The 17076-nt window shown below is 47.6% G+C and overlaps 1 protein-coding gene across 1 annotated transcript in view; it reads right to left on the bottom strand.

Annotated features, from left to right (window-relative positions):
* Positions 1 to 3504: 3504 nt before the first annotated feature.
* Positions 3505 to 17076, bottom strand: part of MMP15 (matrix metallopeptidase 15) — a 233034-nt gene continuing 219462 nt past the window's right edge. Inside the window, exons 8-10 of the mRNA XM_069654486.1 lie at positions 15087 to 15237; positions 6797 to 6912; positions 3505 to 6302 (exon numbers count right to left, since the gene is read on the bottom strand). Of these exons, the coding sequence (XP_069510587.1) occupies positions 5818 to 6302; positions 6797 to 6912; positions 15087 to 15237 (752 nt within the window). The 3' untranslated portion in view covers positions 3505 to 5817. The remainder of the gene's footprint in view (positions 6303 to 6796; positions 6913 to 15086; positions 15238 to 17076) is intronic.

The following is a 17076-nucleotide window of genomic DNA, read 5'->3' as shown; positions in this document are numbered from 1 at the left end:
ACACGGTTCAATTAAGTGGCTCAGCTGTTTGAAGAAACGTATTAAGGAGCCATTTTGTATTCTAGAGGCGTCTGAATTAGGGACTATCACTAACTTCGAACCCGGGTTCACATACAGTCTCCCCTCTACTGCGTTTGCTGTCTGAGGCACGATTCCTCAATGGACTAAGAAATTATCCCTGCTGCACTTATTCAAATAATGTGCTATGTCGAGAAGTCCCGGCCATTTCCCATTACATCATGAATGAATTTTCACCTTTTATAACGAGCTCTCTAAGCCGGGACAGGGATTCGAACCTGCGTTGCTCTGGATCTGGTCTCTTAGACAAACGCGTTGCCCATTAGACATCCCCTCCTCCCCGCCCTACTTCAGAAGCAACATCATTCTGTGCACAAAACAAAATGGAGTCGAAGATGTGGAATCCAAAATGCAGCTTCCGAAGAAGGCCTTTTGAAAATGAGTGTACAGGGTGCTGCTAAGCAGGAATTGTTTAACCCCGATCCTTGTCCTAAAAAGTGCAATTCCACCATCAAAAGCAAGCACTGACCCAACTACTGGGTAGGACATTTCGGCATTTTAACAACTCGTGTTTACACACTTCATCTGCAACCAGGAGTAAACTAGATGTTGATGCATTGATAAGGATCCTTACAGACAGCTACATAACAAAGTCAATCAGTTAAAAATCATAATTAGCTATTTTTTAAATTAGCAATCTGGTTTATTACAAACCTTTCACTAGAATTCATCCTTTCCACATTTCATAAGGATAATTCACAATTACAAATTCAAATTTCTTTAGCGTGGACATTTCCATCCAAAATTGTAAGACCATATAAATAAAAGACTTTTGTTCTCCCAGTAACAAAGAAGTCCATCATTCATCTGCAGTAAGGGATACCCTTCTGAAGGCAACAAGTCACGGTACTTAGATCTAAGTGGGGACACGGCCTCACAGTCTTTTAGGAGCTGGCGTAAAGTTTCTGGGTAGTTAGTGTTGTCGCAGAAATGACAAGAGATAGAGAGGCCATTCAATTGATACCGCTGCGCTAAAACCTCCTTAGTTGGGAGGTTAAGCTTCAACTGTAAGAATAGGTCTCCGAACTTTGAACACGGAAATCTCAGTAAATAAGGGGGATGTTGGTTCATTGCTCATGACTCAGCCGCACAGTTTATTGACAATTTGTATCTAGATTTAATCTCTTGGGTTTCAATTCAATCATTCCATTGGATTCTTTTCTTGATCAATATATAATTGGATTTCAGTACTTCTGACGATCCACAGACTTCCAACCATTTCGAACATCTAGACTTCCAGAGGGTCAAAATCTCATTGTGATGTTTGTTTGACATCGACCTCAAGAAAGCCATCGGTGGAACATCATCTTCTAAAAGCGTTTTTCGATAAAGATCGATCGACTAATTAGCCATGAAATGTAAACTATCAGAGGGAGGGTGAAAGAGAGGAAGCGCATGATGGCAGTCGGATTGGACAAACTGCATGCAATTATGAGTCAGTGACAGCACCAAGGTGTGGAGTGCAGAGCATATAACTCACGTACCAAAATAGTGTGAACACCCCTGCTCTGATTCCATTGATGTTTGCCAGAGGTATTGAGCTTTGTTCTCAAAACTTGCACCTGGCTCCAAAATGTTTTGCTCTAGCTGGCCAAATTGCTAGCCTGGAGGGCTCCCCAATTGTCTCCATGATGTGTCTCTGAGCAGATTGAAGAAGCTTAGTAACCGAGGAAATGCAGCCCAGGCACCTAGTGAGTGGGACTCTCCGACAAAGGAGGCAGGGAAGGGGGCTCTGGCCATGTGGCTGTGTGTTCCTCTTTGTTGGGAGACAGGGATGTGCTGTTCATTGTCAAATTTCAGGGCGGTGACTGTTGGCTGAATGTGCCACACATGTGTTGTTGAATGTCTTATCCAGACCCTTACCGGCTGGTGATGCATCCATGCATAGCTACATATCTATACTTTGGGGCAAGTGTTTTTGCTAGCGGTGCTAGAGGTATGGGTTCCGGATTCTTCCTCTTACTGTCCACCACAGGAGCAGTGAAAGCTGCCAAGATCACACCACTGTATGGGTCATTTTGCCCGGAGAGATCCTTCTTGTCTTTGTGGTAGTGCCTGGGCCCAAGTCACTCGAAGACGACACTACATTAACACATATACGCACATATGTACAAACGCAAACACAAATACACACATGCCCACAAACACCTCCAGTGCCAAAGGAGGGGTGGGTAAGGTCTTGCGAGGCCAAAAATGATCTTTAATAGTAACAGTGTACACACACATGTTGTGTCGCCTGTGCAGTGACAGAGGATGTAAAACTCAGCACAATTTACCCATAGGCAGCTGCAGAAAATGACTTAATGGTTTGATCCTGAAATGTAATATGACTAAAACTACGCTCAAACGTCAGTACATCAGTGCACGAGTGGTGGAAACACTCTCTGAAATCAGAGTAAGATTACACTCTATCTTGTTATCGCCACACACTGGACTGCTACAGCAGCTGCCCATGCCCTCCCCCGCTGCTGGTGTTAGCTTTACAAACAAACTCTCAATTTCCCATAAATATATAACCTGCCAAGATCTCTGTCAACCTCTCCCAGCAGGCATCAGCCAGGCTGGCTCAGAGTATACCATACCAAAGGTGCATTTTGTAGTTCCTCATTCATGTATTCAAATCAGTTAATGTGATGGCCATCTCCCTCTAGAACAACGGGCACCCCTTTGATCTCAATCCTCCTACGCCCACTCTTTCTGCTATTTTTTCATCCTGGAACCCCTCCAGGTGGTTCCAAGTGTTAATATCCCCACAAAAATATCACCATACAAAAATATTGCCATATTTTGAGGCAATATTAAGGCATGGAACCTGCGGGGGGACACCCCCGCAATCCCTGCATTATTTTAAAGGAGTGGGGGACACCTCCACAACCCCGCTCCCAAAACCCCCAAAAATGAAACCACTCAAAAATATCGCCTATGGCCAATCCAGACGACCATATATACGGCAATATTTTTGGTGGGGATAATACCCTCCAAGTTCAAGTGAACGCTCTCACCCCGACTTTAGAACTACTACCAGCCTGAACACATATAAAATAAGCCTCAAACAACTTGAAACCCTCTATCCCCCACCATGACCATCTCCACTACCGCTGAGGGTCCCAGACATAAGCACAGGGCATTGCATAAGGCCAGCCTGGATGAACCTTTACCATGCCACATGCAAGTGCTTTCATCGTCTTGTAATGTCTCGCCGCCCATGGGCAAACACTGGCTTTCATGCCCCAATGTACAGTGGCTCCACAAACAAAAAAGAAAGTACAAAAACGAAACCGGTTCTTCAATGTTTGGTGTTGCTGATTGATGGAGGGAGGGTTACATCGAGGATTGAGGGAATAAGGGAAAGAGGGGGTTGGGAAATGATTGCTTTGCACAAAAGTGGGTGGGTACGCACATTTGTTTCAAGGAAAGACACACAAGTTCATCAATCACTTTTTGTTTATTATGTACAAGCCAAGCTGCCCAACTCCAGCACCTCTGGGATGACACTTCTTCAGAACCCACTTACCCGCGAACGTGTTGGGTGCCACCACAAGCCGCAGAGCTGAAGGCCTAATGTCCGTTCAAGCACCATGCAAGAAGAAGCTCATTCCTTACATTTGTTACAATGCGACATTGAGCTTCCTGCCCACAAAGAGCTGTGCCGTCTTCCCTCTGGTGTGGAGCACAGAGGTTAGTTCCACTGCTGCTGTGGACTAGAGTGGTTATCACCTCTCAGTAATCTAGTGTCCTTCCTCAAAAGTGGTTCAACCCTTAGAAGAATGCGGCATCGCCTAGTCAGACAAAGGCGTGGTTGACCACTCACCAATGAAAGAACCTCCTTCGGGCAGTTGCTGGAGTGGTTGTCTCTTCTGAGTGATGAGACCCATATGGGTGAGGGCTGGCGTGGATGTCTCCTCCAATCAGGTTGTCATGTTTGCGGGATGGATTGGTGGTCTTTCTCTGGAGCAAGATCACTCCTGTCCACTCTGGTCCTGCAGAGCCCCACGTGGCGCTTAACCAGGCTATCGCTGCAGCGCAAGCGCGGTCTGTAGCACTGGATAGAAGACAAGAAACTTGATGCTGAACTGCTTGCCAGTGCAGCACTACCATCGCACCGCGGCCTTGGTCCCCGTAAACTCTGGTTTTAGCGTGTTGAAATCAGAATCTAAACACATCAAATTAGTTCAATGCATAGTTTTGCAAAATCATTGAAAGAGACTGATATTTAGAAAAAGATAGATCACCATTCCTTCACCAATAGAAAAGGATGATGGGAAATTGGACGGACCGGTCACCAGCATGCAGATGTTTCCCTTTGATTGGAAATATTAAGGGGCAAAGTCAAGGGGCACAGAGAAGAGAGGGGCAAGGGGATCCGGTGACAGAAAGCCTGTTTCTGCCATGGACCTCCCAGCCATGAACAAGCCAGTGATGGGAGCTGGATCTTGAGACACAACTATATCCAGAGAGGAGGTAAACAAAACAAAAGCAAAGTAATGGCCAAAAACCAATAAAGAATGTGCCCACTAGACTGCATTACTTGAGACAGGGGAGAAAAGTTGTACATTTATGAAAGGGAAGATAGGATGAAGCGGGGCCCATTCCCCCGGCTGAATTTGGGTGGAGGAAACATGCCTTGACAGTGATCTCCCTCCTCCTACACTATATGTTTATTTGTCTTCCAAACTCGCTTTCCACTGCACCAAAGGGTTCTCCGTGCAGTGCCTTTCTGGCATGTTGCCCTTACAATTCCTTTTGACAACTTGAACCTTTACACACCCTCCCCGGGGAATAAAAGGCGTGGATGGCATCAGCCATTGGCACTTATTTAGTGTTATTAACGCCCAGATAAAACACATACACTTATTTGTCGCTTTACTCCAACCTACGTGGTGGTAGTTAGCCGAGCATGGGCGTGGCCGAATTAAGCCATAAAGAGAATGAGTGGCTCCAGTTCTTCTCTTCTCGGCTCCATAGCAACAAGCATCCACCTCAGCCCTTAGTATATGGAGAATGTCTAGAAGACACTCCTCAAACTCATGTTGGCAAATGACGGGTGCACCCCTCCACTTCTATCACTCTTGTTAGAGAACCGTTGCTACCTAAGGGCTCTCCTCCACTTCTACCGCCTCTCCCTTTAGAATCTCTGGGTAAAGCTTCGTCCACCTTTACTAGTGTGACACGCCTTGGTTTAGACCTCCAAATGAGTATCTGCAAGCACAGTCTTGGTGTCCACCGCAGCCCGTGAATGGAGACAAGCGCACTGGGTGCCGAGTCCTCCTCGTTATGGACCACTCCGATAGGAGGTTGCCACTATACCCTTACCCCTTACTTAAGGTGAATTTAGGATATTAGAAAAAGGCCCCAGCTGAGGATTCACAGAGCTACAGGATTAATGTTAAAATGAACACAGAGTCCCCCTCCAGCTCCATCTATAGTAAACACACCTTTCCTGGCTTTCACATTCCAGGCTAGAAACCTTGCAATTTGGCTGCACTCGTCCACCACATTGTTGGTAGAAAAGGTACCGTACGATGAGCAACAATTAACCTGTGGCGGCCACAAGCGGTACGCCACTAGTTCACAGAGGCAAAATGTTGGTATAAATAGAAGAGAGTGGTCGTGTGATTAGGTTACACTTCCCTATTCTTTAGCACCGTGGGGAGGAGAAAATAGGGTGTGTGGTAAAGAGGTGCCGAGAGAGCCAACGAAGAACTGAGGAGTAAAGGATTCTCAGCGGCGTGGAGAAGATCACACCCACTCTTGCAATGAACGTTTCCAGTAGAGAAACATACGAGGTGTCCCTTTCCTCTGCAGTTGCAAAATCGCATAGATGAGGCCCAGGATGCAAAGCAGCAGGGCAAGCGGCAACATCACCATGACGACACTCATGGTACGCGTGTACTCATCGATATGGACTACCACATCCACATCATTGCTCTGTTCGTCCACGTCGTCCCTGCCCTCCGGGTTCAGGTCAACATCTGGCTTAGCCTCGTCCCCACCTTCAGGTTCCTCTTCCTCCTGGTCCACATCATTGCCCTTCCCAGCGTCAACCTCTGGGTTGAATGGAGGGCGATCCACATCTGGCCACTTAGGCCCAGGGTCTGGTTCCACAAACACTTCCTGACATCCCATAAAGTCCCTGAGGATGGATTTGGGATATCCTGGCTCCGTCTTTAGCCGCTGGTTATCAAACTTCCAATATCTGGTATCTTTGTAGAAATAAGTGTAGGCTGGGAAAAGACAAAGAGAACATAGTATTCAGTGCTAGAAGTAAAAGGCAAAACATACATTTCCAATACATTTGTAATTGACCAGATTTGTTGTCAGAAGCATGACCCTGTGAATGTTTTTGGCTTCTGGGAGAGACAGAGACAACTATTGTTATATTTATCTAAAGACTTCCTGGAATTTTTAGCATTGTCTACTGCCTCTGTCCTCTAACTGCAAGTATGCCAGGTTTTCCTGCCAGAACCAGGACAACTGGAACCCACCAGACTCTTAAGAACTCGGGATAGGAGCACACCGTGTCAGAGGCCTTTACATACGACCATGCTGCATTAGATTACATGTTGACACCCGTTGCCTGTGAGCTGTGATGTGCAATCTTTGATATGTGTTTGAATACTGTGCTTCTAGAGATGCGCAGGATATATAGAAAGCGGTTTAGCCTCTGCTGCATGCCACCACTGGAGTGTCTTATGTGGCAGGTGCCATCCATGGTTACCTGTGTCCGAGCTGAGGAAGGCGCCCTTAGGTGTGTCGGGAATGCCCGCCCAAACGCTGACAGGTTTCGGGTAGCCAGTGTCTACGGAGCGAGTGTTCTCATTGAAGCGCCAGTACCTGTGCAAAGAGGCAACAGAGTCAGGAAGAGAGTACGCAAAGACCATCTTTCATCTGCATCATTCAGTCTTGCGAATTAAGGATACAACGAAGAAAAACAAGATTACAAAATTGTACCCAGTCGCTATAAGGGTTAAAAAAACATTTAAAAAAAGGATTCTGTTTTTTTCGGTATTATGGTCGCAATGAAATGTACCACTCTGAAATTTGGGTTGGTAAAATCACAAAAAATGGGACAATAGTACATAACATGGAGATAAAAGGAAATGGGGGAAACACAGTGACACAAACAGGGTGGAACTTGTCACAAGGAAGGAGACTGAATAAGCAGAAGAGGAAAACAACCAGTACTTTAGCGGAATGCAAAAATAGAGGAGAAATAGGAAAGGAGGAGAAGAGAAAGTGGAAAACAGAGGAGAGGGTGGAGAATTACAGAGGAGGAAGGGAGGAGAGCCAGGGGGTTTACAGAGTAAAGAAGACAAACGTGTTACTTGTTTTTAACAATTGCTTTAGTGCGGACCTCGCCACGGGTACAGCAGAACTCTAGACAAATAACAGCATGCGTTTTTATAAAGCAGAACAAATGGCTTCAGATGGGAGCAGGTGACCAGTAAATAACAAAAGGTAAGTCCTTTATGGAGGGAGCACACACGTAAGTAATCACAGTGCCCCCAGGGAGACTTTTCTAAATTCTTGGGGCAAGAACTGGGGCAAGGTAACAAAAGTGCGATAAAGAGGAAACTAGAAAGAATGGCAAGCGGGATGAAAGAAACATAGAAAGGGTAGCTAAGGGAAGAGGCGGTCCACATACTATTTACGCTGCTCCCCCTTCCTTTAGGTTGGAACATTTTGGCAAGCTCCTCCAAATGATAGCATTGCTAATATTTCCTCACAACCAATACCTGAATTGTGAGATATTGCGAGTGAGCTAAACATTCTAAGTGGGCCCGGGAGGGGACAGGGGTGTCTACAAAAAATGTTGTTTGGCCTTCATTTTACTTTCTCGCAGTCCATGCATTGTGTGAGACAAATGGAAAGATTGTCAACAGGAGAGCAAAACATTTCTCAGGTAAAAGGTAGTAGCCCCAGGCTCATTCGGGAATGTCCCTCTACGACCACGCCCCTCCTCAATGCCCACGCCCCTCCTCCCCAAACACATTGAAACCCTCTATTCCCCACGATGACCATCTCCACTACCGCTGAGGGTCCCAGACATGTGCACATGGCATAGCATAAAGCCAGCCTGGATGAGCCTTCATCATGCCGGCTGGCTTTGGGTGAGGTAGTCATTTAGGCTCCTTTAGCCTGGGTGGCCAACTGTCCCGCATTTTGTGGGACTCTCCTATTTTGGAGGAGGACTTTGCCCCATGATAGACGTTCATGTAGCAGTCTTGACCTAAGGCTGCTTTCTGTGCCCGCAGGTTGAGCTGCTGCCGCTGCTCTTTCAGTCCTGCTGACTGTAAATGCTCTGACAACTGGCTTATTTACAACGCTAATGCTTTGCTCGTGGAGTTGTGATGGTCATGGTTGCAGTTAAAAACTTGACCATCACCTCTCAAAGGAAAACCATTAACATTACAATTAAGCAAGTTGCTAGAGCTTTAACACTCATTCACAAATTATTAAATAACAATTGGGGTCGTGCCAAAGGTGACTTCATTACTGTCCTGTGTGTGCAAAGTGTCCCGTAAATTGATTTAAGAAAGTTGGCCAGTAGCATAAATGGGATGTGGGAAAAGTGTGTTATTTGTTGGGTGTTGGGTAAATACTCACCATGGCTGCGGATGGAGATATTGTTTCACTTATGGGGTGAGCGAGGAAGATGAGGATGGCCAACAACGCACTCAGCTGCAGGCAGCCCTGAGAGAGGGACCCCCGTATGGGCCGCCGTAACCCGGCAGCCATTTTAGGGCCCAGTTGGCTCCACAGACTGTGAGTTTCTTGTAAAAGGTGCATCTTAAAGGCGAGGGCATTTGCACGGAAAGTGATTAATGATAGAAGCAGATTATTTCCCTCTTTTTGTTCTGTTGGTTTATTTGTAGCTGTATATCAATGAGCAGAAAACAAAGAGAAGGCCCTGGCTGAGGTTAGGGCATTTAGCCGCTTATGACACAAAAACGGTCATGTCACCGAGGAAGGAAACAACCTGCTTCTTTTGGGTCATAATGTTTGCATGTATTCTTATCTTTCTCTACCTGCCTTCAAAGAAAATAACCCTTTTTTCTATATGCAACCTTTAATAAGTTTTACTTTTGTTTTACTGAACTGGAATTTCTTTGCTTCAGCTAACCAGTTGGGAGTGGGGTGGTGGTGCTAAAAGTCAGGTAACGCACGCAGCCCTAACCGCATAGGGTTCCCTGTGGGCCCAATTTCTGAAGAGTCAGGAAATCTGCATAGCGTCAGAAGAAGCGATATGCATAAAACACATTGAATATCACAGAGACTGGTGGCGCTACTCGCTGCGCTACACATGGGTTTTATTCTGCCCTTTTATTGTGTGTCGGGGACCTCCGCCGTTCAGCGGCTGTACGATCGACGCTGCGGAAGGTGCATACATTTAATCTTCAGCAGATTCGTGGAGGCATCTAAACCTACTTTTGAACAAGCCAGTGGCTCCCTTAATTATCTTCCTTGCTTCTATATGTGCGCTGCTATACGTCTCCTCTGCAGGTGTATGTGGGTGCAGTATAAGAGTCAACAGGCCGCTCTTTAAGGGATATCCACTATCACGTGCAAGAGAAACATAGCGCATTCAAGGCCCCGCAAACATTGGATTACCTGTGACTAGCATGTGCCCATCTCACATTTACACATGCACTATCCTAAAGGTCATGCTCGCCCATGAGGTCATGTTGTCATCTTACATTGGCACTAGTAGTATAGCTCAGTCGCAACGTGCTCGTCTTGGAAGCAAGCCGACGCAGAACAACACAGGTTCGAATCCCGGGTCCACGCATGCTTAGACACCTCGTCGGTATTAAGAGCGTTATAAAAAACAATTATATAATTTGTTTTAAATTACAGATCCGCCAGAGCGCCAAGAGACCACGGAGGTGGCAACACCTACCACACTGCTTTGCTGCCATAGGGCAGGGTCTTTTAACATCCATTCTAAATACCAGCGAGTAATACACATAAATGACCTTCCTGTGCCGCAGTATTCAGCCTTCAGCTGCAGGTGCCCGAAGCGCAAGATGGTAGCACGTGCCCGGTCTGCGTGGTGGTCCCCATTGAAGGCGTATCAGGAGTTGTGGGTCGGCCTTGGCATCATGGGCATATTTTACTACAAACTCTCATATGGCGGTAAGAAAAAAGCAGTGGCAGCTAAACCCCCTGGCCATCATTGAAGGATGTCTCGGAGATGGACCAAGGAAATGTCCGTGCACCATACTCTTGTACAGTAGAACTCTGCTTGTGCCCCTGTTCTGACTGTTTCAGCGAATAAAGTTTTTGTGAAATATGAAAAACAAAAAATATGACCCGTCGCAATGATCACCATGACGCGTTTCCAAGACCCCATAATCATATGCATGCCACTTGTGAAAATAGCAAATTCACAACTGTTGCACAATGAATGAAATATCAAACGATACAGCAGACACAGCCTAGGTTGCCGGTGCACATTCCGCGCTGTAGTGATGGACCTACATAGCTCAGCCCCTGAAAGGGGACTGGTTCCTATTGACCAGTATTAGATGTGATGCCTCATGCGGTTCAAGTGTGCGACATGTTTGAACTGTCCATGTTTCCAAGCAGCCCAAAGGCATTATAGCAATATGACCCCTGATAATTGCCAGCGGTGACCTGGCCTACAGGGAACTCTGGAGATTTCCCGGTAGGCCTCTGCACCCTGGGCCTCTTTTGGGTGGTACACTGTCATTTCCACATTTACTCATAGGAAAAGGGTTGGGCTTGCTGAAAATCTGTAATATGGGGGCTCTTTTGGTTCTCAGTCCACCTCTGATAATTGCACACCTGAGTACCAGAACTAAAAGATGGAGGAGGAGTTGCTTCGATAGGTGAGACCAGGCAAGTCCTGGGTGGAGCATATGGGTTATGGACAAGAGACATCAGGCCAGAATAAAGGTATCCTGTTGCTTTGTCCTGCTTCCCTGCAGTGTGTACATTCACACATATAGTAAGGACCCAGTCAGCCCATGCACAGTACTACTTTTACATGCCCACTGCCCACCTTGCACATAACCCAGAGCTAGATTCCCTCCCTCCCAGTGTTGAACCTGCAATGCTCATGTGTACTTTTTCAATCAGCGCCCAGCCCACCCACTCCCAGTGTTCTCCCTGACCGCGTGCCATTCCCTCGCTCTGTGTGCAGCCGGCCCCTTTCCAGTGCCTGCATTCACACTCCCAGTGTCTACACCCAGTTACTACAGTCACACTCCCAGTGAGCAGGCAGAACCTGGCAGATCATACACATGCAGGCTACCTGTGCCCTCCCTCCCCATGCCCAGTAACTACCTTCACACCCCAGGAACCCAGGCCCTCTGTATCCAGCAGAAACATGTACATGCCCACTGCCCACCTTGCACATAACCCAGAGCTAGATTCCCTCCCTCCCAGTGTTGAACCTGCAATGCTCATGTGTACCTTTTCAATCAGCGCCCAGCCCACCCACTCCCAGTGTTCCCCCTGACCGCGTGCCATTCCCTCGCTCTGTGTGCAGCCGGCCCCTTTCCAGTGCCTGCATTCACACTCCCAGTGTCTACACCCAGTTACTACAGTCACACTCCCAGTGAGCAGGCAGAACCTGGCAGATCATACACATGCAGGCTACCTGTGCCCTCCCTCCCCATGCCCAGTAACTACCTTCACACCCCAGGAACCCAGGCCCTCTGTATCCAGCATAAACATGTACATGCCCAGCTGACCATGAGCAGAAACTGAATTCACTCCCAGTCTCCAGCCTGTGCACACACCCAGAATGCAGCACAATCAACGCCCACCCTGAGCATCCTGAGAGCCACTGAAGGGGCGACAGGCAGGCACATCCTGCCTTATGTGTAGGACTGCGTTGGGTCGAGGCACTGCAATACCCACAACAATATAATTGGAATAAAGGTGAAATAGTGCCAAAAAATGCATTTATTTATCCGATGTTTGCTTCTTTTCATATACCCTGGCTTCGGCATAAATAAATAAAAACTGTCAATCAGCATACATGTGTTCATAAACATACAATACATCATAAAGGGCAATGTGTCAAATGCAACAAACAAGGGGAAACACAAAAACAATCAATGAATACAGTGTCTCGTATAAGACAGCCTAAGGCGGCTGTATGAAAAGAAGCCAAACATAGGATAAATAAATACATTTTTTGGTACTGTTTCACCTTTATTCCAATTATATAGTTGTCTGTTACATGTTATTGCCCATAAAATAAGGCAGAGGGCATGGCGGCTTGCATTCAAAAGTAGAGTGCAGAGAACCTCAGTGGGAATGTTCATGGGGTGAAGGAACGCTCTCTTCCTGCAGTGCCATGCAGCTCCTTGCTTGTGTAAATCCGGAATGCTTAGGGTATGTCTCTCTCCCAGCTTAACCAGAGTGTAACGTATCTACACATCGATCTCACCCTCAGAAAAGTGCCTAGTGCCCCACTCCCTTAACCTCAGAGGTAAGCACAATGTCAGGCTCCTATTCAGAGTGCAGGGTGTCTGACTCCTGCACCCTCAGCAGGGAGTGCAGATGCAATACACATCTCCACTTACGCAGAGTGCAGGATGTCTACCAACCCCATCCTCAGCACAGTGGAGGGTGCCTGACCCCAGCAGCAAGCACAGTGGAGGGTCCCTGATCCTACCAGCAGTGTGCAGGGTGCCTGGTACATGATTAAACCGAAGGGTGTCTGACTCCTGCACCCTCAGCAGGGAGTGCAGATAAATTATACATCCCCACTTACGCAGAGTGCAGGATGTCTACCAACCCCATCCTCAGCACAGTGGAGGGTGCCTGACCCCAGGAGCAAGCACAGTGGAGGGTCCCTGATCCTACCAGCAGTGTGCAGGGTGCCTGGTACATGATGAAACCGAAGGGTGTCTGACTCCTGCACCCTCAGCAGGGAGTGCAGATATCTCTGCTTAAGTAGAGTGCAGGATATCTACCAGCCCCTTCCTCAGCACAGTGGAGGGTGCCTGACCCCATCAGCACAGTGGAGGGTGCCTGACCCTATCAGCAGTGTGCAGGGTGCCTGGTACATGATGAAACCGAAGGGTGTCTGACTCCTGCACCCTCAGCAGGGAGTGCAGATAAATTACACATCTCTGCTTAAGTAGAGTGCAGGATGTCTACCAGCCCCATCCTCAGCACAGTGGAGGGTGCCTGACCCCATCAGCGCAGTGGAGGGTGCCTGACCCTATCAGCAGTGTGCAGGGTGCCTGGTACATGATGAAACCGAAGGGTGTCTGACTCCTGCACCCTCAGCAGGGAGTGCAGATAAATTACACATCTCTGCTTAAGTAGAGTGCAGGATGTCTACCAACCCCATCCTCAGCACAGTGGAGGGTGCCTGACCCCATCAGCACAGTGGAGGGTGCCTGACCCTATCAGCAGTGTGCAGGGTGCCTGGTACATGATGAAACCGAAGGGTGTCTGACTCCTGTACCCTCAGCAGGGAGTGCAGATAAATTACACATCTCTGCTTAAGTAGAGTGCAGGATGTCTACCAGCAGCCCCATCCTCAGCACAGTGGTGGGTGCCTGACCCCATCAGCGCAGTGGAGGGTGCCTGACCCTATCAGCAGTGTGCAGAGTGCCTGGTACATGATGAAACCGAAGGGTGTCTGACTCCTGTACCCTCAGCAGGGAGTGCAGATAAATTACACATCTCTGCTTAAGTATAGTGCAGAATGTCTACCAACCCCATCCTCAGCACAGTGGGGGGTGCCCAACTCCATCGGCCGAGTGCAGGTTACCTGGTACCGGATCACACTGAAGGGTGCCTGAATCCTGCACCCTTAGCAGAGTGCAGAATGGCGGGCCCCTGAGAACACCACAGAGTGTCTGACTACCTCGGCAGAGTGCGGAATGCCTGCCCCTTCAACCTTTTAGTGTGTCCGCCTACGTCACTGAATACAAGACACTCCCATTTTAACACATTTCTTTTTAAAAAATCTCCCGATTCCCACAGAAAAAGGCTGCAATATCTTTCTTTGCCGGATCTGGAGCCCTGTGTCCCACGTGAATTTACAGAGTTCAAGGTTTGTATGTTTTTTTTATCTTTCACAAATGTTCCTGTTTTCTCCCCATTTATCTAAACATCCCCTTCTGGTGAATTCCACTGCCGGGGCCTCCCGCAGCTGGACTAGAGGAAACGGCATTATCTGACCATAAAGTTCACTTCCTACAAGTTGTGAAGCTGCAGGCCTGGCACATGTACGTGCGTACGTGCGCGCGCACACAGTCTGTGAGTGGGACAGACGATGAGAGGGAGAGGCTCTGGAATGTGGTCAGAGTAGAGCAGGTTGTGTGCCTTTCTTTCTTAGGACAAAAGAGGAGAGTGTCCGAGAGAGCGTTGGTTCTATGTTTGAAGAGACAGGATCCGAGTGTGGTCTCCCATTGCTTCAACAAAGTAAATTACTTTGTGGTAATTTACTTAGTTGCAAACACTTCGAACAACTTCAAATTTGGTACATGTATTTGAGGGATAAGGGGTAAAACGGGGAGTTTGAGGGCATGGGTTAGGGGTGATAGTGAAGGGACCCCCCCAAATTAAAAAAAAAAAAACTATAATAAGAATGCGAGAAAAAAAATTGATTGCAACAAAGTAATTTACTTTGCTTTAATAACGTAGAACCATTAGACATACAGAGAGAGAGAAAGTGAAAGTGTGTTGGTGATTGTGAGATGCAAGAATGTGTGACTGGGATTGAATAGGAGAGGAATATGAGTGTGATTGTAACAGTGAGTGAGTGTGTGTATAACCTGGCGAGTGTGTAAGTCTGCGACAGCGAAAGTGGGTAACAATTTACCATTTTGCTTTTTATCGTCCATAAGCAATGACTCTGGGAAGGAGCTGCTGCGTGAGTGGGGGCATGTACCAAGTAGGTCGTTTGGTGCGTAGACAGGCACAGTCCATGATACATGCGTGTGAGACATGAGCAGTCATGACTTCGGTGAACTCTCAGTGAGAGCCCTGCCTTTTTGCCCTGAGATCCATACCTGTTGCCTCGAAAGAAGAAGGTGTGCCCCGTGGGCTCCCACCAGATAGCAGTGTCGATGCGATCGTAGGGGATGCCCTGCCCGTAGCTGGTCAGCGGCTGGGGGTAGCCAGGCTCCAGGTTTGCCTCTCGGAACACCCAGTACTTCTCACCTTAAGAAGAAAAAAGCCAACTGTGTTAAGTAAGAAAAAGGGACAAGCTAAAGAGAAGAGCAATGCGGCCGAGTGCAAGAGAGAAGCCCGACAGGGGAAGGAGAGTGCACAGGGGAGAGAGACAATTAGGAAGGGCCACTCAAGGGAGGGCGAGACACATAGGGCAAGGAGAGAGGACCTACAGAGGGGTGGGAAAACAGTAGGGAAAGAGTCAGGGCTCACATGGTACACGGTACTTGGGCACAGCATGGGACCGGAGGCGGAAGGAGACTTCGGCCTGTCATTCACCGGCTGCATAATAATAACAATTTAGCATTTATATAGCGCTACGAACCCTCAGGCATCTGAGCGCTGCTTATTATTACCCACAGTGTGTGGTGCTCATTTATCGACCTCGGAAGGATGAAAGGCTGAATTTGGCCCTGCCGGGATTTGAACCTGTGTCAGCAGGCTCTGCACAGATGTCTTGGCGTTGGTGCTTTGGCACTGTTAAGCATTTGCACTTGCTTTTCAGGAAATAAGCAAAACAGATAGAAAAATGGGAATAGGTATAGAAACAAAAGGGAAAGGGCTACAGGGGTATAAGGTATAAATGTACATTGACATCTCGCTTTTCAGGGAACAAGGAAAACAGATGTAAAAAGGGTGAGCAGGAATATTAAAAAATAATAGGGACTAAAAGAAAGGTATGGGGTATTGTAAAAAAAAAAAAAGGGTTGTAGAGAGTTTTTCCCCTTTTATCGAAAAACCTCAAAACCATGCATATCTAACAAAGAAAATGTACCTATGCAAATGCATAAAGATGCAAAAGCAGCAATGTAAATCACATGGAACCATGAGGCCTATTCAGTCCTGCTTCCATGCTTCGCAGTTCCATGATTGCGTGCACCTGAGCAGTGCTCAAGATGCGTGTGAGCGCACTCAACATTGAATGCTCCATCTCAAGTGTGGCGAGTGGGCCCTGTAACAGCCAAAGGATCAACAAACAAGCAGAGAACAATCTTTTATTTCTTTATTTTCCTCCCGTAGGCCTATCTAGAATGGTCAGGCAGTAAGGCCTACAGGGATCCCTACGGGAGGAAATTAAACAGGAAAGGGATCTACAGGAAACAGCGTTCGGGTCAAGGATTAACATAAATCGCAAGGTCCAAACTTCTGACGGTCTGAGGTCCTGAGTCAGTCCCTACCCCCTGCCGGGTTGACACGTGTAGGTCAGACAGCAACTTACTGTGTCTAGTAGTTTCAAGTGCTCCAGGTCACTGCTTTCTTGGTGACTGGTTCTCTGTCTTGGAACTACTACTAAGCACCCCCACCCCAGTGCCCCTACGTCATCTGGTGTGGGACGGGTGTCAGACTCCAAGATGCGTGGACCCCAGGGTAGCATGGCTTTCCTTTTGAATGCAGGGCGTTTAGCTCCTAGGTCAGGAATCTGTATTCATGAGGCTGGGGGAGCCCCCAGTACACCTCCTCCAGGGTCAGCACTACCAAGGGAGCACCGGTCCTCGGCCCCAAACCAGAGCATCTTCCCAGTGACTCCCGTCTCAAAACCCATGGCTGATCAGCACTCTTATCTCCACTGGAAGCAAGTGGGAGAGACCTGGGTGGAAATGACCCCTGCATTCAGGCAGGTCTTGACAACATTTGTTAACGCAAAGCGTTAATAGTCTGTATCCGACTGAGGAAATAAGTAGTGAAAATGCACATTGGTATGGCTTCAATAGTCTGCGTTATCGCTGAGACCAGGAAGTGCCATCGTAGCGGAGTGATGAATTCTTTTTCTTGACTATACCCAAGACAATCACCAGTTGAAAATGGTGGTTGATATGCAGAGCCGCACCT

This window comes from Ambystoma mexicanum, chromosome 1p (genome assembly GCF_040938575.1).
Source record: "Ambystoma mexicanum isolate Mex_15411 chromosome 1p, UKY_AmexF1_1, whole genome shotgun sequence".
In the NCBI taxonomy this organism is placed as follows: domain Eukaryota; kingdom Metazoa; phylum Chordata; class Amphibia; order Caudata; family Ambystomatidae; genus Ambystoma; species Ambystoma mexicanum.
The sequence above is the reverse complement of the archived record's forward strand: the minus strand, read 5'-3'. Positions and strand labels throughout refer to the sequence as shown.